Source organism: Rhamphochromis sp. 'chilingali' (assembly GCF_963969265.1).
Source record: "Rhamphochromis sp. 'chilingali' genome assembly, chromosome: 10".
NCBI classification, from domain to species: Eukaryota; Metazoa; Chordata; class Actinopteri; order Cichliformes; family Cichlidae; genus Rhamphochromis; species Rhamphochromis sp. 'chilingali'.
Window position 1 is genome coordinate 39,167,918 of NC_137937.1, and position 24,179 is coordinate 39,192,096.

The 24,179-nt window shown below is 47.1% G+C and overlaps 1 protein-coding gene across 4 annotated transcripts; it reads right to left on the minus strand.

Moving 5' to 3' along the window:
- Positions 1 to 209: 209 nt before the first annotated feature.
- On the minus strand, positions 210 to 23,229 carry LOC308404295 (far upstream element-binding protein 3-like). 4 transcript variants are annotated; one of them, XM_080894285.1, is made up of 19 exons: positions 23,072 to 23,229; positions 17,735 to 17,843; positions 17,369 to 17,402; positions 17,087 to 17,133; positions 16,452 to 16,523; positions 16,276 to 16,333; positions 16,031 to 16,193; positions 15,162 to 15,260; positions 14,496 to 14,597; positions 14,318 to 14,420; positions 13,609 to 13,709; positions 13,379 to 13,517; positions 10,080 to 10,240; positions 9,935 to 10,005; positions 8,098 to 8,183; positions 7,244 to 7,312; positions 7,053 to 7,124; positions 3,329 to 3,435; positions 210 to 3,240 (listed from the first exon to the last, which is right to left on the minus strand). In XM_080894285.1, the coding sequence occupies exons 1-19, from the start codon at positions 23,162 to 23,164 to the stop codon at positions 3,232 to 3,234; spliced, it is 1,695 nt and encodes a 564-aa protein (XP_080750411.1). In that variant the 5' UTR covers positions 23,165 to 23,229; the 3' UTR covers positions 210 to 3,231. The 4 variants fall into 4 exon arrangements, with proteins under 4 accessions (XP_080750411.1, XP_080750410.1, XP_080750413.1 ...); XM_080894284.1 differs by having other exon boundaries at positions 8,098 to 8,216; XM_080894287.1 differs by lacking the exon at positions 7,244 to 7,312 and having other exon boundaries at positions 17,369 to 17,399.
- Positions 23,230 to 24,179: the final 950 nt, after the last annotated feature.

Genomic DNA, 24,179 nt, shown 5'->3' on the forward strand with positions numbered 1-24,179 from the left:
TCACGTGGCTGCAGCTCTCAGCAGCTGAATGTTTGATGTGAATGCACGTCACAAAGACACAGTCAGAAAGAATGAGCCCATTTATTAACCCTCATGTTAATCATCATCCTCGACCACCGACAGTCTCGTGGCTCGGGTTCATACACAACTCTATCTGTCAATAGAATCTAATAGAAAAATCTGCAGGTTACAGTTAGGACGTCTGTCCATTAGAAAAACAACAGAAACCATAAAACCAAAAAGCTCCCCGTCCCCCCTTCAGGACCGGGATCGGGACTGGGAAGTTCTAGGCCAGAGTGGAGCGAGCGTCGTGTCCGGTTCAGGTCCTGAGACGCTGCGAGAACCGGACACCAGGCCGGCGTCCGCTCCACCGTTAACAACTCCGGGGGGGGGGGGGGGGGGGTTAACCCCTTCACTATAGCTCCCCACGCCTCGGAGGGGCCACAACAACGAGCTGCGGGACTTCAACACGCCTGTGACGACAACGCTCAGCTCGTCTGGTCCAATTACAGGCGTGTTGAAGGTGGCGGCATCCAGACGGGAACAGGCGAGGAGAGAGAGACAGTTAGCCTAGCAGTCTTGAGAATATAACACATATTCAGCTTCGGTTAGACACGACACGTGAATTAAACAATATCATCTTTAACAAAGTACATTTTAACTGGAGAGCACCCGCCAGAGTGGAAATTTACACAAACCATATCATCACATCGACAAAATGAATATTCATAACAGATTTAAATAGACCCCTGAACAGGAGAACTCATTATTATCGTCATTATTATCAGCATCATCATCATCACACATACACGAAGCAGAAGCACTGATTCAACGACAACCAGATCTCCCTCAACAAGACAAACCTCTCTGTGGTCCGACACGCACAACGTTCAGAGAACTGCTCTGCCAACACGCACACAGCGCCGAGCCGACGCACAAAGTGAGCCAAAACGCACACATTTTCATTAAACGCTCAGCTAACAAACAAAACTTATAACAGCACACAGCGCTAGCACACATACACTAACACGCACGCAAAGTTTAGCTAAACGTTCAGCTAACACACAGATTAAATCCTTACTACTTGCTTAGCTGATAACGTTCAACAGTGCTAACGCTAAGTGTAGCACATGTACAGATGAGCACATTTTTAAAAAGTATCAATGAATGTGAATTTATGCACAAAACAATTTTATTGCTAACTGCATGTTAACGCTAAAGAAACTAATCAGTAGATTCAAAGTCCGGCTGCGTTTGAAAAACAAACAAAAAAACACATTTACAATCTGTGCAAGTATAAAACAGCAACAAAACAATTGTACATTTATTTTGAAGTGTAAACCAGCCCTAATATAAACAGAACATACAGCTAATGTACAGCAGCCGGCTAGTTTGTTTGGCTAACGAACATTAAAGTCGTATTTACAGAGTCACTCGTTCATGCTAGTCATGCGGTTGAATGAGACAGATGGGCGTTCAGCCTAGAAACGCTGTTTTTGGCCTTTTGCTAACACATCAGATTACACCATTTAGCAGTAACAGTGTGAGAGCTCATGCTTCCACGTTCAGACATTATCCCGTACAGCTCTACTTTTCTAATATACTTTTCCTCTAAAATGTTTACAAAATCTCCACGATCTGCATCAGGTTAAATGTTATTAGTCGTTATTTACAGTCTGTGCAACACGTCACGAGCGCAGAGTAACACCAAGTTCCCAAACAGTCACTACTGCTACGTTCCCCACAGCTATACGTAATGTAAGTCGTTAGCCACACAACGTGACGACTGCTGGAACCTGTGAAAGGGATTTTCTGTTCCCTGTATGGCTTTTAGTTAGACTGCCCGACATGTCAGGGAACTTGAAATAAGCTTAGCGCTTCCTGAGATGGAAACGAGGCTTAGAGGTTAGCTTAACCATAAAGCACCTAGGGAACAAAAATGGGAACATATAACCTTGGAACAAAGAAGCCTGAGAACTTAGGAACCTGGAAACTGGGAAGCAACTTTGGGAACATGTGACCTTAGGCATAAATGATCTTGAGAACAATTTTGGGAACGTGGTTTTGTAGACCTACCCGACACCTGGTTAACACACAACAGACAAGCACGGTGTTCAGTTAGCACATTCATTCAGCTAGCCTTTGTAACGTGCGCATAGAAAAAAACAAACAACCCCACAGCAGCTAACGTAGCGCTCGGACAGCATTTCCATTTACTTACATTCAGCTAACAGGCACCACTTAGCTAACGAAGCACAGCTAGCAGAAACATTCACACAGCTGAGGTAACACACACGTTTGTTTAGCTAACACGGAATCGATAACTTCATTGATCAGCTCCTGAAATTTCCTCTAAAAACAAATCAGAAAATAGAAATGCGACCAACAACAACAATAATAAAGTTCACTCAAAGAAAACTTATCTTCCCAGACTCGGTCATAAAAGCGGAGGCAGGAAAACGTGGCGGTGACTGGAGGTTAAATCGTGTGAGAATACAAAGCGTTAGACCACAGAGAGATCTGGCTTTAGACAACGCAATACAAGTCGCTATTTATTCATTGTTACATCATAAAAACCTAAAGAAATCACTATAAAGATACAAGAATAAGAGCTATGGTCAAACCAAAAGAAAACAGTAATGCATCATTGCACCTCCAAGTTGGCGACTGAACAGGTAAAATTAGGAGAAACAGACCCAGCGAGCAGATTTAGTACAAAAACTTTACATTTCCATCCGATGTCATTAAAACGGTTTGATGCCAAAATAAAAAACAAACTGAGTCAACACACAGCCTGACGCATGCTTTAAAACATTATCATAACCAAAATAATGATAATAATAATATTAATATCTGATTTTCATACTCAAGACTGCTAAGCCTTATACCGTTTTCTTATTGGAAAATAAAACTAGACAAAATATAGATTATACTGGATTTCGTTTTGTTCAAAGCCACACGGATACATCTTGAAATTCAAGTTTGATAAAAAATAAAAACAAAGAAAAACCAGGTCTACACCGCGGGAGACCGGAGGCTAGTCCAAAAACATCTGCCTGACAAAATATCGACTTTGTAAGGTTAAAAAACAGAAAGAAAGTTCGTGATTTTTCAGTTAATCCTTAGTTTTTCTCTACAAAAGGAGGAGGAAGCGGCAGAGCGTTGCTAGGAAACCCCGATTCGGACGCCATCGACAACCATCCGAGGCCTTCGCCGGTGAGGGAGGAGCCTCTAGTGATCCTGAGGAGACAGGAAGTGACAGTGACATTTAGCCGTCGTGACAAACGGGAGGAGGACATCGCTGTGAAGCAGAAGGCGCCTGTGTTACCTGTATCTGGGCGGGGTTCCACAGGTAGGGCTGCTGCTGCTGCTGTCTGTAGTATTCTGCTAATGCTGCAGTGTAGTCTGGCACTGAACTCTGCTGAGACGACTGAGCTGCACGCACACGCACACACACACACACACACACACACACACACACACACACACACGCATGTAGTGTGATGTTGTTCATCAATCAGCTGGTTTTGTATGGGCTCAAAATGTGGTCATAAATATTTTGTACTTGTAAAAAAGATTTGTGTGCGTAAAAAAGATTTGTGTGTGTAAAAAAGATTTGTGTGCGTAAAAAAGATTTGTGTGTGGACTTAGAAAAAAAACCCCTGCAAGTTACAAGTACGGATTTTGACCCTATTTTTCTTCCTTTCATCTGATTGGTCAATGTCATGTCAATCACAAATCTAACAATCCAATCAGAGAACAGATGGGTTTGGCTGTCGGAGGGGCGCTTTTTTGAACTGCAGGTCCTTGAAGGGTGATACAGTTTGAAGCTGGAGGATCGCTATATAAATATCCGATAGCAGCTAGGTCCCCTAACTTTCAGTAGCTGTTGAAAGGATAAAGTTGTGCTATATCAGTGGTTAGAAATACCATTATTACTTTAGGATTAGTTTAACACAAAGTCAGGGCTGACCCAGGACCATTGCTGTGAGTCACAGTGCGCAGCATAAAAGTCCTTTCACATCGGACGCAGGATGTGCTGCTAATGCTAACTGCTAACTAAAAGCAAAGGATCCAGAATTTGTTGCGCTGGCTGCTGGGCTCTGTGGGTTTTTGCAGCAGCTCTACCTGTACTAGATGCACCTGCTCCTTGTCTTTTCTATCTCTGACTTTATGTACTCTACAAGAGTTTGTTTTTCTTGCTGGTTCTTCAAATGTTCAATAAAAACATGTATGCTAATTCATAACGAAGAAAGCTTTGTGATGAAGACTGTCATTTCCAAAACACTGCCCGCCCCCACCCCGCGGTCCGCAGCGCTGTTGAAAAGGCTGTGGAAGTCCCTGTATTAAACACGTAGACCTGTGACACAAAAATCACCAAACTCGGACGACCACAGACTGTTTTCCTTCGTGGTGATGAAGGAAAACGCTGGGTTGGCATGTAAAAGGGCATTTATTCCCTTCAAGGACCTGCAGTTCAAAAAAGCGCCCCTCGACAGCCAAACCCATCTGTTCTCTGATTGGATTGTTACATTTGTGATTGACATGACATGGACCAATCAGATGAAAGGAAGAAAAATAGGGTCAAAAATCCGTACTTGTAACTTGCAGGGGTTTTTTTCTAAGTCCACACACAAATCTTTTTTACAAGTACAAAATATTTATGACCACATTTTGAGCCCATAGTTTTACATGCAATGAGGCCAAACTTGACCTTCACACTACAAATGTCCCTGAGCAGGAGCAGCACAGGTAAAAACAGGAACTGTCAGCTGCCTGCTGCCCCGCACACACTTGTGCACGCCTACCTTTGTTCTTTAGCTCAACTTGTAACGCACACCTGACAGCCGCTCAGAGAGAAACGCAGAGAAGTGACTTTTCTTTCTGAGACGGAGGAACAGCCTGAAGCGTCACCAGTGTTGGTGAGTAACAGAGTACATGAACCACCGTTACCTATTTAAAATACAAAATATGAGTAACTGTATTCTGTTACAGTTACAGTTTAAAAAGGTGGTATTCAGAATACAGTTACTTTGTTGAAATAAAGGATTACACGGCGGTCTTTTCCCGTTTCATATGTTCGGCTATGCCCTCTCTGTTTTTGGTTTCCATGCCGGTGGAAACCCAAACAAAACACGCATTAAGAGGCTCCAATGTCTGTGTCTCAATCTCACGGCCCACGTCACCTCTACATGTGGCCGCATACTGACATGAAGAAATATTTTTAAAAATTACTGTTCAAAAAATGACTTAATAAGAAGGCAACAGGCAGAGTGTTACAGGCATCGCCCTGAAGAATGTAGCCTCGTGGGCAGTGTAGTCCAGCTGTAAGTAAGCTATTAAGACTCGACTGTACGCTGTGTTCGTGTTTCCTCTGAAACAATAAGCTCCGTTGGAGTCTTTCAACGCCTCTCTCTGTCTCTCGCTAGCAAAGTCGACCCAGACAACAAAGTGAAGCTAGTTTTCAGCTACGAGCCCGACACGAACCCGACGTATTAGCCAGAGGTCCCTTTACTACGGTTCGGAGCCGCGGACCTGTTTTACAGTGGGGCAAAAAAGTATTTAGCCACTCCTTTGTTGCCCGGGCGGTGTGTTTTGGATCATTGTCATGTTGGAAGACCCAGCCTCGTCTCATCTTCAAAGTTCTCACTGATGGAAGGAGGTTTTGGCTCAAAATCTCACGATACATGGCCCCATTCATTCTGTCCTTAACACGGATCAGTCGTCCTGTCCCCTTGGCAGAAAAACAGCCCCATAGCATGATGTTTCCACCCCCATGCTTCACAGTAGGTATGGTGTTCTTGGGATGCAACTCAGTATTCTTCTTCCTCCAAACACGACGAGTTGAGTTTATACCAAAAAGTTCTACTTTGGTTTCATCTGACCACATGCCATTCTCCCAATCCTCTGCTGTATCATCCATGTGCTCTCTGGCAAACTTCAGACGGGCCTGGACATGCACTGGCTTCAGCAGCGGAACACGTCTGGCACTGCGGGATTTGATTCCCTGCCGTTGTAGTGTGTTACTGATGGTGACCTTTGTTACTTTGGTCCCAGCTCTCTGCAGGTCATTCACCAGGTCCCCCCGTGTGGTTCTGGGATCTTTGCTCACCGTTCTCATGATCATTTTGACCCCACGGGATGAGATCTTGCGTGGAGCCCCAGATGGAGGGAGATTATCAGTGGTCTTGTATGTCTTCCATTTTCTGATGATTGCTCCCACAGTTGATTTCTTCACACCAAGCTGCTTGCCTATTGTAGATTCACTCTTCCCAGTCTGGTGCAGGTCTACAATACTTTTCCTGGTGTCCTTCGAGAGCTCTTTGGTCTTGGCCATGGCGGAGTTTGGAGTCTGACTGTTTGAGGCTGTGGACAGGTGTCTTTTATACAGATGATGAGTTCAAACAGGTGCCATTCATACAGGTAACAGAAAAGCTTCTTACAGAAGACGTTACAGGTCTGTGAGAGCCAGAGATTTTCCTTGTTTGAGGTGACCAAATACTTATTTTCCACCCTGATTTACGAATAAATTCTTTACAAATCCTACCATGTGGATTCATGGATTTTTTTTTTCACATTCTGTCTCTCACAGTTGAAGTGTACCTCTGGTGCAAATTACTGACCTCTGTCATCATTTTAAGTGGGGGAACTTGCACAATCGGTGGCTGACTAAATACTTTTTTGCCCCACTGTATATACGCGCCGAATAGTTTTCTATACGAGATCGCTGCAAAAAGTGCAGCCTTACCTAATGTCCACCTACTGTTACTCATTTATATTAAGATTTAAACATCTAGCTGGTATTGGTGTGGAGAGTAACCTTCAGTAATAGTAATAAATCACACAGCAATAGGACATTCATGTAGTTGTAAAAAAACAAGGTAATATATTAACTAATCCAAAGTATTCAGAATACGTTACTCTCATTGAGTAACGGAACAGAATACGTTACAAAATACATTTTGGGGCATGTAATCTGTAATCTGTAGTGGAATACATGTTAAAAGTAACCTTCCCAGCACTGAGCTTCACATGACACACACACGTCTTACTCTGTTTCTTGTAGTAGTCCTCCCAGGCCTTACTGTAGTCTGTCATCAAGCTCTGAGGCTGGTTCTGCTGACCTGGACACACACAGACGCACGCACAGTCAATGTCACTGCTCGGAGCTCAGATACATAAACATCACACATTCATATACAAAATATGTTTCTGTCACAGCTCTGTGTGTCTGTTGACTTGCCTAGCTTCTTATAGTACTGCTCCCATGCTTTAGAGTAGTCCATCTGTCCTGTCTGAGCCATACTGTGACCTACACACACACACACACACACACACACACACACAGGGACACACACACACACACACACACACACACACAGGGACACACAAGTCTTAGCTTCTAGACTAAACAAAGGCTGGGTGTGTGTGTCCCTGTGTGTGTGTGTGTGTGTGTGTGTGTGTGTGTGTCCATGTGTGTGTGTCTCCCTGTGTGTGTGTGTGTGTGTGTGTGTGTCCCTGTCCATGTGTGTGTCCATGTGTGTGTGTCTCCCTGTGTGTGTGTGTGTGTGTGTGTGTCCCTGTGTGTGTGTGTCCCTGTCCATGTGTGTTTGTCTGTGTGTGTGTGTCCCTGTGTGTGTGTGTCCCTGTCCATGTGTGTGTGTCTGTGTGTGTGTGTCCCTGTCCATGTGTGTGTGTCTGTGTGTGTGTGTGTGTGTGTGTGTGTGTCTGTGTGTGTGTGTGTGTGTGTCCGTGTGTGTGTGTCCCTGTGTTTGTGTGTGTCTGTCCATGTGTGTGTGTGTGTGTCTGTGTGTGTGTGTGTCCCTGTCCGTCCCTGTCTGTCTGTGTGTGTCTGTCTGTGTGTGTGTGTGTGTGTGTGTGTCCCTGTCCATGTGTGTTTGTCTGTGTGTGTGTGTCCCTGTCCATGTGTGTGTGTCTGTGTGTGTGTCTGTGTGTGTGTGTGTGTCTGTGTGTCCGTGTGTGTGTGTCCCTGTGTGTGTGTGTGTGTGTGTGTGTGTGTGTGTGTGTGTGTGTCCGTGTGTGTGTGTCCCTGTGTTTGTGTGTGTCCGTCCCTGTCTGTCTGTGTGTGTGTGGTACCTGGGTCTTGCTGTCCTGGGTTCTGCCAGCTGGTCTGGTAGGTGTTTCCCCAGACGCCGGTCAGGAAGGTCTGCCCACTCCCACAGCTGCATAAAAACATGTGTTTAACACACAGCTGGCTGAGTCAAAGACACACACACACACACACACACACACACACACACACACACACACACACACACACACACGTCCATCATCATCAGCGTCTCAGCATGAGGCCGTTAGACAAACGAACGCGACAGAATGCAGAGGACAGTTAAACGAATCAGCTGATGTGGCGGAGCGCCCACAGCCACGCCCACAGCTGCCTCAGACTTACACGGGCCTGCGGCGCTGCCGTGGTCGTGTTGGAGGTGGAAACGTCACGTGTGTGGACCGCGAAGGTTTTCATCGTGACCACAGGAAAACAGGTCACACTCGTAGCTCTTGAAATTCTCCATGAACCGTCATCACACGGCGCCATCACGGAGCACGCCCACAGCAAACATGGCCTCCGCCCTCACTCCCCCTGAGGCAGAGCGTGGAACTGCTCGTTTAGAGAACGTCACGTCATTAGGGTTTTGATCATCGATTAGAATCGACTCTGGCTTGGATGGCGTGAAATCGATTCATTAAAATCCTGAATCGATTTTATTTTGGCCGAAACGCCAGAATCTCAGGTTCAGCCTCACAACATTTCAACAACCACCAAACAGCTGAAACAGTGACTGAGAGCAGGAACACGACTCTGCACAGAGACGTGAACACACAGCGCCGACGCATCAGAGTCAGCGAGCTGTGACTTTCTCACCGACGGCACGGACACGCTCGGGGCTGAAAGCCGACAGCTCGCTGACTCTGACGTTTCGGCGGGTCGAGCTTTGTGTTCACGCCCTTTTTGCGCCGATTCTGAAGCTGTTAGTTTATCTCTGAACCTGATCCAAACTACGCTCCACATAAACACCGTCATGAACTCACTCTGAGTTTTGCTGTTTTGCTTCGACCACGATATAACACTAAGTGCAATAATCCTTTCTGTCATCGTTGTATTTTTACTCAGTTGTATATAGTATTTGTATTTGTATTCTATTTTTATCTTATTGTATATTTATTTTATTTTATTCTACTGTATATAGTATTTTATTTTATTCTATTCTGTACAGCTGTGTACTGTATTTATTCTTATTGTATTCTAATTTTTGCCTCATAACTTTTGCACTGTCCACTTCCTGCTGTGACAAAACAAATTTCCCACGTGTGGGACTAATAAAGGTTATCTTATCTTATCTTATCTCACTTCATGCACAGCTCTCCCCCCCTCCCTCCCCCTCCCTCCCTCTTTACCCTCCACAGTATCAGCTTTGTTTTGTAGATATAAAAATATAGATACGCAGTGATAAGTGATCAGAGTTATAATATTTCTGACTGTCTGAGGCAAAATTTCCCTGATTCAAATCGAATCGATTCCAGAAATCAGTGACGATACCCAGCCCTAGTTTCCATGGTTACCTGAAACTACCTGTTAGGTATCACATTTACCTGCAGTGAAGTTAGCAATGCCTTTTAACAGTCAGCCAATCAGAGCGCAGCTGGCTATCATTACAACAGGATGTTCAGACTCAGAGCGGGGGTGGGGAACTCCAGGCCTGAGGAGCTCCTTTAAATCAGCTGCGATCATCTAAAAGCTGCAGGCCTGGACTTCCCCACCCCCACTGTAGAAGAACACCAAAGCAGCCCCGCCCACTCATGGACTGGACTCGCTCCGTGGGTGCAGCGTCCTTCCTGCTTCTGAGGGACGTGGATCACGGACGTATGTGCTGTGTGACGGCAGCGTGCGCTAAGATCTGAGGACTCTTACTTCTGGTGTGCAGCGGGACCCTGGGTGAAGGGGCTGAAGCCGAACCCTCCGTTACTCATGATACCCGAACCCTGTGGGAGGAGACGCAGGTCAGCGCTCGTTCTTCGAGATAAAGCATCTACAGAGGTGCGCTTGTTTTACATACCCCGATCTTGTCATCTATTAGCTGGCGAGCCAGGTCCATCTGCTGGGCGGTGCCTCTGATGGTAAAGACCCGGGTGTTGGGGTCAGTGGAGGGTGGGGGGTTCCTCTGCAGCTCCACGTGAGCTCCAGACTGCTGGTTAATGCTCTTGATGGTTTCTCCACCTGCAGACACAAACAGCAGGTGTCATTCACACAGCTGATCAATATGAGCGCCGGGGGCGGCCCCGGGTCAGCAGGACTGTGCAGAGGTGGTGAGTCCTTCAGCAGGGCTCAGTGGTGTCACTGCTGGGAAAACGCGACAAAGCTCAGGTGGAAACCATCGGATGAAGATGTTGGGAGCGTCCGACAGACGCTCAGAAGCGCTCAGAGTAGAAAAGAGTAGACCCTGTTGTTCTTCGCTGTTTCTGACAGAAACAGACGTGCTTCATTCATCGGTGGGATTTTAATGTGTTTACACTCAAAGTAAAATCATGTTGCAGGATGCTGCATGGAATCAGGGGATGACCTCGATGGCTGGGTTAGCTTAGCACTCTTGGACATGTCGGTCTATGTGACTTTATATTAGAGCTGGGCGATAGAACGATAACGATATGTATTGTGAAATAACTTTTTCTCGATAGAAAAATTAAACTATTGAGATAGGCCTCACCGCTCTTGTCCTCTTAAAAAAAAAACAAAAAAAAAAAACAGCCAATCCAAATTAAGTAGCGCAGAGCCGAACCAATCACAGCCGCAGTGTCACGTCACGTGACTTGTTGCGTACAGCACAAGTGCCAAGCCGCACGTGTGTTTGTTTGGGAAGCAGCCAGCCGCCATGCCGCCGGGTAACGGAGGAAATGAGTGTGCCGAGAGCGCGACCGAAGGTTACCGAGGAGAAAACAGACGATGGTTCCAACGCCGGAGAGATTGTCGAACGGAAGAGCCACAGAAGCTCCGTAGTGTGAAGGTATTTCTGCTATTTCAAGTCTGACAAAAACAGAGCAGCTGCACTGTAAATGTGCCGAAAGCAAGTCTGGAAATACAATAAAGCGGTGCAGCTCAGTCTCTGACTGGAAGCGCTGATTCGTCATTCGGCTTTTGTCAGACTAGTAACTGTTACAACTGTTTGAAAAGCTCAGCTACACAACAAGGAGAGGTCGAGAATTTCCTTTTAGTTCTCAGTTTATTTGATATTGACAAAAGTTAGTCAGTTTTGTCTGATCTTCTGTAAAACAAACTAAGATTTATTTTTAGAATTAATATTTTGTTTCTAAGTGGAATTGACAATTTAGTCTGTTTTGTTTGTTCTATTTTGAAACTTAAACGCTTTAGCGGCTGCCTTTTGTGTAGTTTGCAATATTTGCCTTTATTTATCTGAAAAAGTCTCATGTTCCCTAAGTACATCTACCCTGTTGAACTTATTATGGGAAATAAATATTTAAATAAAAACAAGCTGCTGATTATTTCACATTTTACTTGTGAGCAACGGCACATTTAAATCTTACAAATATAGTTATTTGGCTGATATCGTGATAGATATCGTTATCGCCTGAAATTAAAAACACATATCGTGATATGAAAAAAATCGCCCAGCTCTAGTTTAAATAAATGGAAGTTGAAAACCTCGACTTTAACTTTAAACCTGACTTGAGGATTTTATCTGATTTGCTTAATTCTGGGAAAATTATTAAATTAAATTTCAGTTTGTGTAATTAGCCACGGAGCCTGGGGGGCTTCACAGGTACAGCTGGTCCCAGCAGGATGGTCAAGATGAGGACAGGAAACACGAACCTGCTGGCAGAGACCAGGAGGAGGACATGTGTCGACTCAGAGCTGCTGCTGTCAGTCTGAAGCCTACAATAATACAAAGAAACCCAACAATCATATGACCCCCTATGAGCAGCACTTTGGCGACAGTGGGAAGGAAAAACTCCCTTTTAACAGGAAGAAACCTCCAGCAGAACCAGGGGCGGGGAGGGGCGGGGCCAACCTCCATACTGAACCTCATTTCCACATGAACACAGTGGAGCCTGCTAGATCTGATCAGCTCTGAGTCTGACCCTGAGTATAACCCTGATAATTAGAGGTTAAAGGTCACCTCTTCTTTTGTTTCATTCTTGGATTCTGTTTCAGTAGTTTTGCATTAATAACCCATCATCAGGGCCGGCGCAGCCCCTCACTTCATCCTCCACCTCTGTGATTGGCTGCTCCTCACAACCAGCAGGTCTGAATGTGTGGGGGGACTGTCAGCACGAAGAATTCATCAGAGGAAACGAACACGGGGTCCTCTAAAGTGGTGCAAAGTAAGAGTGTGTGTGTGTGTGTGTGTGTGTGTGTGTGTGTGTGCGCGCGCACAAACAGGCCATATGGTGTCTAAACACGCTGCACTTGACATCTTCTTCTTTGTGGCTTTTAATTTGGAGGCTGCTGCTCGACCCTCTTGACCTCCAACTCTCTCACACACACACAGGTTGATGGGCTGTAAGAGGTTTTTAAATAGAGTCAATGAGGCTGCGCCGCCTGTTGTTGGTACTGTGGGGTTAAAATGTGTCTCACTGATGTTTGCAGGACGTCTGCTCACAGCACAAACACTCAGGACCAAAACACCAAAATAAGACGCACAGTGACAGGATTATAAGATCATTATCATGTTACTCATCCAATCCACGTCGCGCAGTTTCTGCTGCAATGAGCTAACGCAGCTTCGTTCACGTGGATTAAAGTGAAACTTCCTCAGATTGCTGTGATCTTTAGATTGTGTTTAAAAACGAGACACGCTCTATTATTATTCTGTTCAGGGGGAAAACAACCGTATTCAGTCTGAGTTCACAGCATGTTCCATAAATCACCGTAACTAACTGCTATACTGGCGCTGCTGTATGGCATCACACTCAGTGCATGTCAATCATCCATCTCACGAGTTTGCTAGCTACAAAAATAGTAATAATAATTGTTATGATTATCTTGAGTAACGCACACAATGTGGAAAATGATTCACTCGGACTTACACAAACTGCCCCAGTGTGAAAAGGTGCAAATCCTGTTTGCAGGCGTTTCAGGCGGATTGCACCCTTGTTATCTGAGCCATGATTTGTATTTGTCATTAAAACCTGCAGCATGTTAGTGCGGTCATGCAGGGCGCACATTTCAAACCTTGAACAGACAACATTGAAATCCAAGCATATTCAAGGTTTTCAGGCACCCGTTTGAACCTTGACCTTTGCATTAATGTAAACACATTGGTAAACACAAACGACAGCAGTGTGAACGTCTTCCTCACCTTCAGTTTTCTAACCAGACTAAGCAGACTCAGTTTCCTACCTTTGCCAATGACCAAGCCACATTTGTCAGCAGGGATGGTGTATGTCACTTCCTGTAGGGGGCCAGGAGAGCCCATAGTCCAATCACCACGACCTCTGACCCGCCCGCCCCGCAAGGCTGAACCGAAACCATCACGTTCCTGTGAAAACAGCAACATGTAAAAGGACCCATGAAGCAGAACATAAACAAAGGTCCCCGCTCAGAAGAAAAACCAACGTGTGTGTGTTTACCTGTGCTGTTTGGATGAGTTCATTGATGAGGTGGACAGCATGCTGACAGCGGTCCGGCTGACCCATCACCATGGCAACACGTTCTAGACTGACACCATCATCTAAAAGGTCAGAGGTCAAATCCTCAGCAGTGTGAACAGAAAGTCCGTTGCTTATCTGTTTCTACACTTGTGTAAACAAGCACTGTAATAAAATGATTAACTCACACTGACCAGTTGAACTGTGGATTAAACTGGTGTGAACACAAAATCAGACTAACCAGCCTGAGCTGTCTCTCTGCTAATGCTAGCTAGCTTACCTGCAAAGAAATACGTCGCCTCAGAGGATTAAATGGGGACAAAGTTAAAGAGCAAGCTAACGGTTCCCAGCTAGCTGCTACGGTAGCCATCAAGAAGTCAACTAGTAAGCTAATGCTAGTCAGAAGAAAGGCAGTGTGTCAAGTCAATCTGAGCGTTTGTTCCTCCAAAAGCAGCCGGACAAACTAACAGCTTTAAATATGACAGAGATGAAACCAGGATGATGTTCACAATAACGGCACTGAAGATGATGAAGCAGGAAAGTGCAGAGAAGCAGCTGACGCGTCCACATCATGGTGGAAGCCGCTCACTGGTGTTCATGGATGATGTGATGATAGGAGCTGCAGAACGAAGCGGACTCGAAGCTCACATTCAGAAAGATTCAGCACGTAATGAGCCAAAGCATGACACACCTGCTTTAAACTGGATCCGGACCCCTGCATCGTTCTGGATCTTTTTGATCATTTCTCCATTTCTGCCAATCACAATGCCGACAGCAAACCTGGGAACGGGAACCTGAGGACAGACGGAGAGATCAGCACGGCGTCTAAACACAACCATCCCAGGAACGCTTGTTTGCCCAAGTCATACATCCAGGCTGGTTCCTCCCAGTCGGGCGCCGAAGTCACTGCGACCCGATCTGAAGTCTCCGTCCTTCTCCCGGATCACCTCCAACACCAGCTCCCTCGCTGCCTGCAGGAGGAAACGGCCCGGGATTAGCCCCGCCTCAAAGGATGGAACTAAAAAGCATCGAAATATTTACCAACTTTCTGCTTGACCTCAAGTCTCCAATTCGATCAGTAACCTTTTGTCATTGAAAGCCAAAATCTTTTAAGGATCATCTAAACCGAACCAGCCCAGGACCTCGGAGGAACCCATGACAGATCCAACAAATCAGAGCCCTGAATCCGCCCGTAGGTTCCACTGACAAATCCTGTTACAGGATGTCCTCAAACTTTGTGGATTCAGCGGTAAATCTTTCCTCACTAAACACTTTACAGCAAATCTGTAGTGAAAAGAATCAGATCAGGATGTTTTTTAGATGATTGTAACTGGTCAGTTTCCCTGTATTAATAAGCTGCAGATAGTCACATGGTCTCATTTCATTAGGACGCAGCTGCTGTACTTGGCTCCAGGTGTCCTCAGCTCGTCCTTTGACGGCTCCTGCTTCACTGACGCTCAGTAATAAATCAGCAGTCTGCGTCACAGTTATCGTCCTGCAGAACGATTACTCCTGGACAGTACTCGCCGGCGTACCTGCACTTTGTACGGGTCTCCGGAGATGCGCAGGGGTTTGTCGGCCCCCGTTGGCATCGGGCCGTCCTGGATCATCATCATCTTCACTCCAGCTCGCTCCTGAAAACCAGAGCAGTTAACATCACTAACATTTCCTGCTATTTGAAACCCTGTTATTCAATCGGCACCTCAGTCCTGACCCTACAAACGTTCCTGCTTCACGATCGTCACGATTTGTTCTATAAAAGGAAAACACCTGATTTCATGGCGAACGCTCTAAACAGGACGTACACACTCCACCAGCCAGCACAGATAACTCTCCTCAGCAGGGTTACGAAAGTGAAAACGATGTGATCGTGGCTCAAGAGTTGGGAGTTCGTCTTGTAATCGGAAGGTTGCCGGTTTGAGCCCCGGCTCGGACAGTCTCGGTCGTTGTGTCCTTGGGCAAGACACTTCACCCGTTGCCTACTGGTGGTGGTCAGAGGGCCCGGTGGCGCCAGTGTCCGGCAGCCTCGCCTCTGTCAGTGCGCCCCAGGGTGGCTGTGGCTACAATGTAGCTGCCATCACCAGTGTGTGGATGTGTGTGTGAATGGGTGGATGTAGTGTAAAGCGCTTTGGGGTCCTTAGGACCAAGTAAAAGCGCTATACAAATACAGACCATTTACCATAAAATAACTACAAAGAACTCTGAGTCATTAAATGATTATAATTATGTAAAAGAAACACTAAACTTGTTTATCTAAAGTTCAAAGACTTGGAAACATGTCTGTCTGCAGACCCAACAGTGAGCGGAACCATGTCAGCTGTCATATTCATTTCACCTCTCGCAGTGACATCACTTCCTTGAGCGAGAGCCCCCCCGTTGATCTGAACCTGTGACGTGAATCTACCTGCAGCTGTTTGATGGTGTCTCCTCCTCGGCCAATCACCAGCCCCACCTTGCTGGCTGGGATCAGCATTTCCTGCACCGAGGCCCCGCCCTCTCCATCGCCATGGAAACCCGGACCGTTTCTGCAGCGGTCCACGATCTGGGCCAGCAGCCGCTTCGCCTGCCTGAAAACAGCCAGACGTGACAGAGTTTAGCGGGAGCGTCGCTTCACCTGCAGCTCCGCCAGCTCCAGCTTCACTAACTCACTCGATGCTCTCCGGAGTCCCCGTCAGAGAACACGGCCGCTCCATCAGACCCCCGCCTTCTGCAGAAACACGCATGCGTCAGGTAAGTCGTCAGGCCGTTTAATTCAAAGGGACCACGGAGAAGTTTGGACTCTCCGTGGTCCGAGGAAACGTAAAAACACGGAGCGCTGAACTCACCGGGAGCGATCTGGATCTTACAGCCCGACTCCAACTGGATCCTGGTGATCTGTTCTCCTCCCCTGCCAATAACTGAGGTGGAGGAGGACAGACGTAATTAGAGGAACATCCACCTGCTGCTTCTGTACATGCAGTAAGTAAAGGACCGTGACTCCAGGTCAAACACACTGACGTCAGCCTGCTTCCTCTGAGGTACCGGGAAGGAAAATGAGACTTGGCTCAGCTGATGTGCTCGAGGCTTCTGAGGCCAAACGGCGCCTCGGACCCACATTCTGGTTCTGACATTAACGTCTGACTTATGGGGTTTGCATCCAGACAAACCAGAACCGTCGCAGTTCTGAGTCAAAGGAAAGGTTCAGTAAAAACGCCGAGACAGCAGGTTACCATCAGACTGGAAGCCCATTGGCTGAGGAGAGGATTTAGTCTCTGTGAGAAAGGTTTCGATGCAAATACCATCCCCCTGTTTACCTGCACACAGCCACAGGCTGCTCAGATGTGATTGGTCGCTAGAAATGAGACTACAGACAGACACCAGGACGCCTGCAGAGCACAGTACAGGGGAACAGCTCCAGGTTCACACGCATATTCTATGTAAAGGTTCGAGAGCCCAGCGAAAGGTCAGAGGTCATACTCACTGAAGCCCACCATCCTGTCAGGGACCTTGTAATCCTCTGTGATTACCCTGCAACACACACAGAAACACACACATCGGCATCCTGGTCACGCATGGCTGTGTGTGTGTGTGTCAATAAGTGATTATTCTGATGCAGACTGCAGGAGGACAGATCTATAACACAGGTGCACCTCCACGACCTCACACGTGTCGATTTGCAAACAAGAATATGAAGCTGCACACGCATCATTACACACCACAGAGAGTGTGTGTGAGTGTGATCAATACGAGCTGCGGGTCGTACCTTTGATGCCCCATGGCTGCTAGCTGGTTACCTACTGGGAGACAGAGACAGAGATTAGACGTCAGGCTGATGTGACGGCGCCGATCATCAGAGCGAACAGCGAGAATCGAACTGGCATGACGTGTGCGGCAAACACGGGAACACGTCGGAGCACAGACACGCTATTCTCCCGCCGTCGTTTATTAAACAAAATAAAAATACGTCACTGCAGCTTCAGTCGGGCCGCAGTTACAGCAGGTTTCCCTTCTTACATCCACAGACGGCCTGTAAAGTGTTTTCATAAGAACTCGCTGAATGCTGGAACGTCACGGCCGTCCTGTCACTGAGCAGTCTGACGGGTGGAGTGCGGGTGTATGAGCCTCTTACCTCCATCCTCTCCTGGTCGTTTCTGGCCCGGGTAGTACAGCGAGGGCTCGACACTTACTGAGGAGCTGTTGAGGTGAGACATCCCTTCTCCGCCCAGCTTGCCCACCATCTGTGAACATGGCAGAAACAGCTGTAACACCTGCATCTGTTCACAGCAGCTCGGCACACGTGAGCGGCCGGAAACTAACAGCGATACTAAAATTAGAACAGTAAAGTTTTTACAGTACACAGGTCCAAAACCACAGCAGGATAAAGACTAGGCCCCAAACTGGTCCCAGGTCAGCAGAAAGTCCAACAGCACCTCTGCTTTAGAGCAGGTCGGCCGCCCGAGCGCAGGCCGACGTGTCTTCATATGCAGCCTGTTTCCAGAGGCCGACACAGCTCAGCCTCACTCCCTAAACCAGGAGGCTTCCTAATAAGGCGCCCGGTTTGGCTGCAGACGCACTCGACTGACTGGGCGCAGATATTTCTAACAGAGCTGCAGCTCATTAAAGTTTACAGTTGGTGTGAAGAACAAAGATTTGGTGGAGCCGTTTTAAAGGCGTGAGGCTCAAACGTCACAACTCTACCTGGGAGACTAAACCTTCCTCAACACATCCATCATCTTCTTCAGGGTCCAGCATAGATGTTCTTCTACCACAAACACCCAGAAAATGTTCATCAAACTATAAAGAAGGCCACAAAAAACCAGGGAATGACATCAAGACTTCAGCTGCCATTTAGGGGGAGGAGCTAAAACTGTTTGTTTCAGAGGACGAACTGACGGTACGCAGACTGCAAATACTATTAAATACACACACACACACACACACACACACACACACACACACACAGAGAGAGAGAGAGACAGACGCACACAGAGGAAACCTTGAGTGTTTTCCTGATAAAGACTAAAGAAAAATCTGCTGCTCAGTAAAAATAGTCCAGTGGGCGGAGTCAGTCTGCTGCACCTGCTCACACCTGTTCACAGTGCTCCACAGCCTCACAGTATTACCTGTAAAAGGTGAGCCGCAGACAGCTAGTAAAGAAAATAATCCGTTGAAACTCTCTCAGCTGAAACGTGCAAACTTTAAACAAAGGTTTCTGACCCGACACCTGACAGAGGCGTCGTCCTCTTCCTCCTCAGCTCAAGCCTCGTCTGCTGAACTGTGGTCAGGGCTCTAACACTAAACGTGCTCATTTACTCCTGATAATGCTGCACTAACTTATTGTCAGGAGATTAGACATGTGACCCTCCCATCTCTGGTCAACTGACACCTAACAAGCTAAACATCAACAACTGCTAACATTACGCTAATATTTTTTTTTAAAGAATCATGCTTTCCCAGTGATTTCACATCGTGTGAGGTTTTATTCACCAGCCATCAAACTCCAACTATTTTATAGTCACTTCGAAGGCAGTTTCGGTAACGGCAGCTAACTGCGGCTAACAGCGGCTAACTGCGGCTAACTGAGGCTAACTGCGCCTAACTGAGGCTAACAGCAGCTAACTGAGGCTGACGGCAGCTAACTGAGGCTGACGGCAGCTAACTGAGGCTAACAGCAGCTAACTGAGGCTAACAGCAGCTAACTGAGGCTGACGGCAGCTAACTGAGGCTGACGGCAGCTAACTGAGGCTAACGGCAGCTAACTGAGGCTGACGGCAGCTAACTGAGGCTGACGGCAGCTAACTGAGGCTAACAGCAGCTAACTGAGGCTGACGGCAGCTAACTGAGGCTGACGGCAGCTAACAGAGGCTGACGGCAGCTAACAGAAGCTACCTGAGGCTAAACAAAGGCTAGAAACAGCGTCATTGGACAGAAGTGAGCTCGTATCGTACTCTCAGACAGTGTTATAGCCTCCAGAGTAAACACACCTGGACAGTTGAGGTACACAGCAGGCTGAAAGCCTACACTCACTGGAGATCAACAGCAGCTAGATTTGTTTGTCTTTCAGCAGCCAACACAGCGAAGATTATGCCCTTAAACTTTGAGAAAGAAAACAGAACTTAAATAATTCCAATCTACTGACATTAGTGGTGAGATTTCCACACTCAGGAGAGGCTCCCCCACCGCCTCTCCTGAGCTCGAACACTCATTCTTCTCCACGTTATTCTCCAAATGGTCCCAGTTCTGCTCATGAACCATTTTTCACCTGCTGCAGGTTCTGGTGTGAAGAACAGAACCAAGGTTACCGTCACACCTGGAGTGCGGCACAAAGGAGGAGAAGCCTCCAACAAAAGGACGAAAAGCTGCTAATGACATGAAGGACTGTCGTGACTTACTCGTAAGTAGGGCTGGGCGATATATCGAGTTTTTTAAAAATATCGATATATTTTCATGCGAGATATAAGATGTGACAATATCGTTTATATCGATATAGTCTATGTTACGTTATAATTATACTTGTGGAGCTGCAGGTTTGCCTCTCTTTCGTCCACTTTTGTCTCTACACTGCGTTACTCGGCCTCGCCTCTCCTTCACTGAACACAACTGCCCCTCCGCCATAGCTTCATCTGCAGGCAATGACAAGATGAAAGCGGAAAATCTCCGTTAGCGAGTTACCGCGGATCGCCCCGTGCGTGGGGCTGGACGGCGTCAACGTGTTAGCGAGCTAACCGCGCTAACCGGGCTGCACGGCCTAAAATCCTTTCATTTTCTCAAAACTCGACAGTGCGCCCTATGTATGGATTCTGGTTGTGCTTACTGACCGCGAACCGATTTTATGTGGTACACAGCGCTCAGCAATCTGTCAAAAAATGTTTTAATATGACTTTGCTAAGCTACGGAGCTGCACCGCTTGATGGATTGTCGGATGATTACGGCTACCGAGGAGGAGCCTCGCGGAGTGATACGTGCTGTGCTTCAACGTAATATTACCGTACTGTGTGTGTATAAGGACCACAAATGGCTCCTGTTCAGAGACGTGGTGCAGCTGTGAAGTCTCTTTGTTATTATGCTCAGCGTCTGTTAGTTTACATTTTGACTGCACAATTGTGAGCTTTTTGTTATGCACAAAAAGAACATAGTTTTCTTTTATTTATGGACCATGATTATTTAATAAATGCTGATAATTTATTTTTGAGTAATTTCTTCATGTACATCTACGCTGTATGTAAATAAAAGTGCCCGTGTGACATCTGGGACACAGTGTGACTAAGAACTCTCTTTTTGTTCTTAACTTATGGCTTTAAAAAAAAAAAATATTGAGATATATATCTTATATCGCCATCCAGCTAAAAAATATCGAGATATGAATTTTGGGTCATATCGCCCAGCCCTACTCGTAAGGACCAGGGACAACTGGTTAACGACAACTGACTTTTCAAAATAAGAGCTTGCTGACTGCTCTCAGGATGAACACATCAACAAATTTACTCATTAAGAGAAAACACGAGAGCAGCCACGAGTCCAGCAGCCGAAAAACCGAGAGGGAGCTAAACGCTGACCGCACAAACATCAAGTCACAAACCTCAAAATCCAGTCACGTTTTAAATGTCTCACACATCTGTTGCACATCTGACACACATACACACAAACGTTGTGAGTTAGCACAACGTAGCTAACATCACCAGTGCACACATTTCCAGAGCATGATTTCATTGGTCAGCAGCAGCACTTGCACTCAAAAAGAAGAAGTGATTCCACAGTTCAGTATGGTAACACTGTGACATCACTTCCTACGTAGTAAATGAGAGGCGAAGTGTGCGATTCCTGACCATCTGCTGGAGGTGTTGCAGTTTCTTTAGTGGAGGTTCGCTTGGTGTAAACCATCATCAGAGGAACAGGGTGGCGCTAAACTTTGACCAGACTTGGGGGGGGAATTCTAATCACCATCAAATCAGCGAGCTGGCTGATGGAAGACGCTAAATACACTGCGACACCAACCGGAAATGTAGAACGTTTGCCTTCAAAGTAAAAGTCATCCTTTATCACTAACAAAAAGCACAGCTTTTACTTTGAAGACGAGCGTTCTACATTTCCCGTTTGAGACACTTCGCTTTGTGAGAGTTTGCAGACAGGTTGGCAGCATGTAAACTACAGACGATCGAATCAACGTGCTGGTAACCAAAGCAATCGCACCGAGGTTTTTGGTAAAGCATCGTTTCATGACCAATTCTACGCGATGACAAGCAGCAACCACTCAACACATTTTTCCTTAGCAACTGGTGGTTGCCAGGAAGTCGCCGAGCACTCTGTACACGGAGGACTGCGCCTGGTTAGTCTGCATCGCCCACCAAGCGTCGCCCCAGGCCAGGTGTTAGCGGGCAGTGACGGATGTTTTTACCCAGTGTGACAGAGTGTGGCTGAGAGTTAAGGGAGTTTAAGAGACAACACACTAACAGGAAGTAAAACACAAATGATCCAACTTCCTGCAGACTGCGTGCACCTCACACCTGAGGTCACCGCAGTGACACCTGGAGGAACACACCTGTGGCACTGGCTTGTTTCTGGTCCAATAAAACAGACCCATTAACAGGGAAACTATCGCCGGACAGACTCGCTGTGACTTTGTGAGCTCTCAGGTCTTCAGGTGAAAGTTACCGGTGCCTGGAGGAGTTCTTCAGTCAGTCCTGGGGGAGCAGGCTGTGATTGGCTGGGGTGGCACTCAGAGGTCAGGGTGCCAATTTAAAGGGCACGCTCACTTGTCTGTTTACCTGAGGCTGACTCTTAGATGTGGTGCACGCAGGCAGAAGTGCAGAGTGAGGTGCACGCAGACACAGGAGGGTGAACCTGTCTGTCTATAGGCGCAGACACACCTCCTGCCTGTATATGGCTCTCAGGCTGTTGCGTAACGCCAGCCTACTTTCTAACCAACTTACAGTAAACAGCAGCCTGGGGGGGGAGGGGGCCCGTCTCCCCCATTAACCGCTAGGACTCGGTACAGACACCCCCCGGCCTGCAGGAGACCCTCGACGGGGGCAGAAGGCGCAGTAACCCCGGTGACCCGCGTCCTTTCTGCCCCTCGCAGCCCAACAGGTTGCCCGCTGGCGGAGTGACACGTGTGGCCAAACTTCTCTCCCGCTCCCCCCCACCCTCGTCTCCCCTCCGCCGTCCCAGCGCGCTCCCCTCCGGGTGACAGCTCGGCAAACTCCCCCCAAACTCTCTCCCGGAGCGTGTCAGCACCGGAAAAGTTTACACAAGCGGCCACAAGTCCAACTCCGAGCTGCTTCTAGCTAGTTAGCATGCTGCGGAGTGTGTGAGTGTAACTGTGTGTGTGTGTGTGTGTGTGTGTGTGGTACAAGTTCGAGTAGCAGCAGCAAAACACGGACAATTCCGATAAAAGTGCTTTGGCTCGATCTAAACGACCCGATTCGGCCCGGAACGGGTGTGGGCTGAGCCCGGGTGGAGTTGTTACCTGCCGGGCCCGCTGCAAAACATCGGCCAGGCCCTCTGACTTCAGCCCCGGCTGGTTCATCGAGGCCTGTCCCTGCACCAGCTCCGCCATCATAGCGCCACTAGCTAGCCGTTAGCTGTTAGCCGGATTAGCTCGCGCTGTTAGCTGCTCTGAAGAATGAGGCGAGAGGTGTCACTCCGAGAGAAAAACTAGACCCGGAGCTGCACCACGCTCGAATGAAACTACTGAAAGTGCAAGAGCCCGCGTGGCCATACGGACACGATAAAAGCTGGCTTTAAAACCAATTCTACCAAATAATACAACTTTAGCAAAGATATCAACACAAATGATGCGCAAGCTCTCACAAAATAACACAAACCGTTAAACAAGGAAGCTCAGCATGACCAAAAAGATTCAGACCTTTAATAAAGAATCCTGGTCTTAATGCTCGTTGGTAATATATCAGAGCTTTGACTGAAATAACATCACAAACCAACTCAGAGACTCGCAAAGACCCGTGAGAACCTACAAATGACCCTAAAAAGGCCACAAAGAATTTGTGTGCAATGTTTTCAGTCAATAAAAATGTTTTTTAAGAGTTCTCACTGTTGTCTGATATTTATCAGTGATCAATAACACTGATCGGTTTTTAATGTGTTTGTTCATTGCTGCACTTCCTGCAGCTCTCGGTGAACACGTACTCCGGAGCCGTTTCCGGTCTCTTTAAACTCTGAGCGGAGCGTCGCCCTCATAGACGATCTCTGCTGGGCTTCTCAGCTGTTGCCACTTCGCTGCTGTGTTTCCGCTTCCGCGTTGAGTCACGTGTCAGAGCCAGCTCCACAGGTGGAGAGCGGAGTGAAGTTTAAGCTGCAGCAGAAGAAGATGAAGGAGAAGGAGGATCTATCAGAGAGAGGTTTTCTGTGTGTGTGCAAACAGACCTCTGACCTTTGACCTCTGGTTCCACTGCACATAAAGACAACTTGACTTCAACGTGTAGTCCACAGCAATAAGGATAAGAAGTAATCAGGTTACTCTGCTCTTGATATACACATTTTTTGCTCTTCAATGTCACAGCAGCGAGGCGTTTAAGGACCAATCTGATTTATGCTTTCTGCCCTCAGTCCCCGCC

Coding starts and splice junctions, on each gene's coding strand:
- LOC308404295 (XM_080894284.1), bottom strand. CDS start 23,164: ATGATGGCGGAGCTGGTGCAGGGACAGGCCTCGATGAACCAGCCGGGG. Junction 17,134..17,368: donor GCAGCCATGGGGCATCAAAG/GTACGACCCGCA, acceptor TGTGTGTTGCAG/GGTAATCACAGAGGATTACA. Junction 3,436..7,052: donor GGACTACTACAAGAAACAGA/GTAAGACGTGTG, acceptor GTGTGCGTGCAG/CTCAGTCGTCTCAGCAGAGT.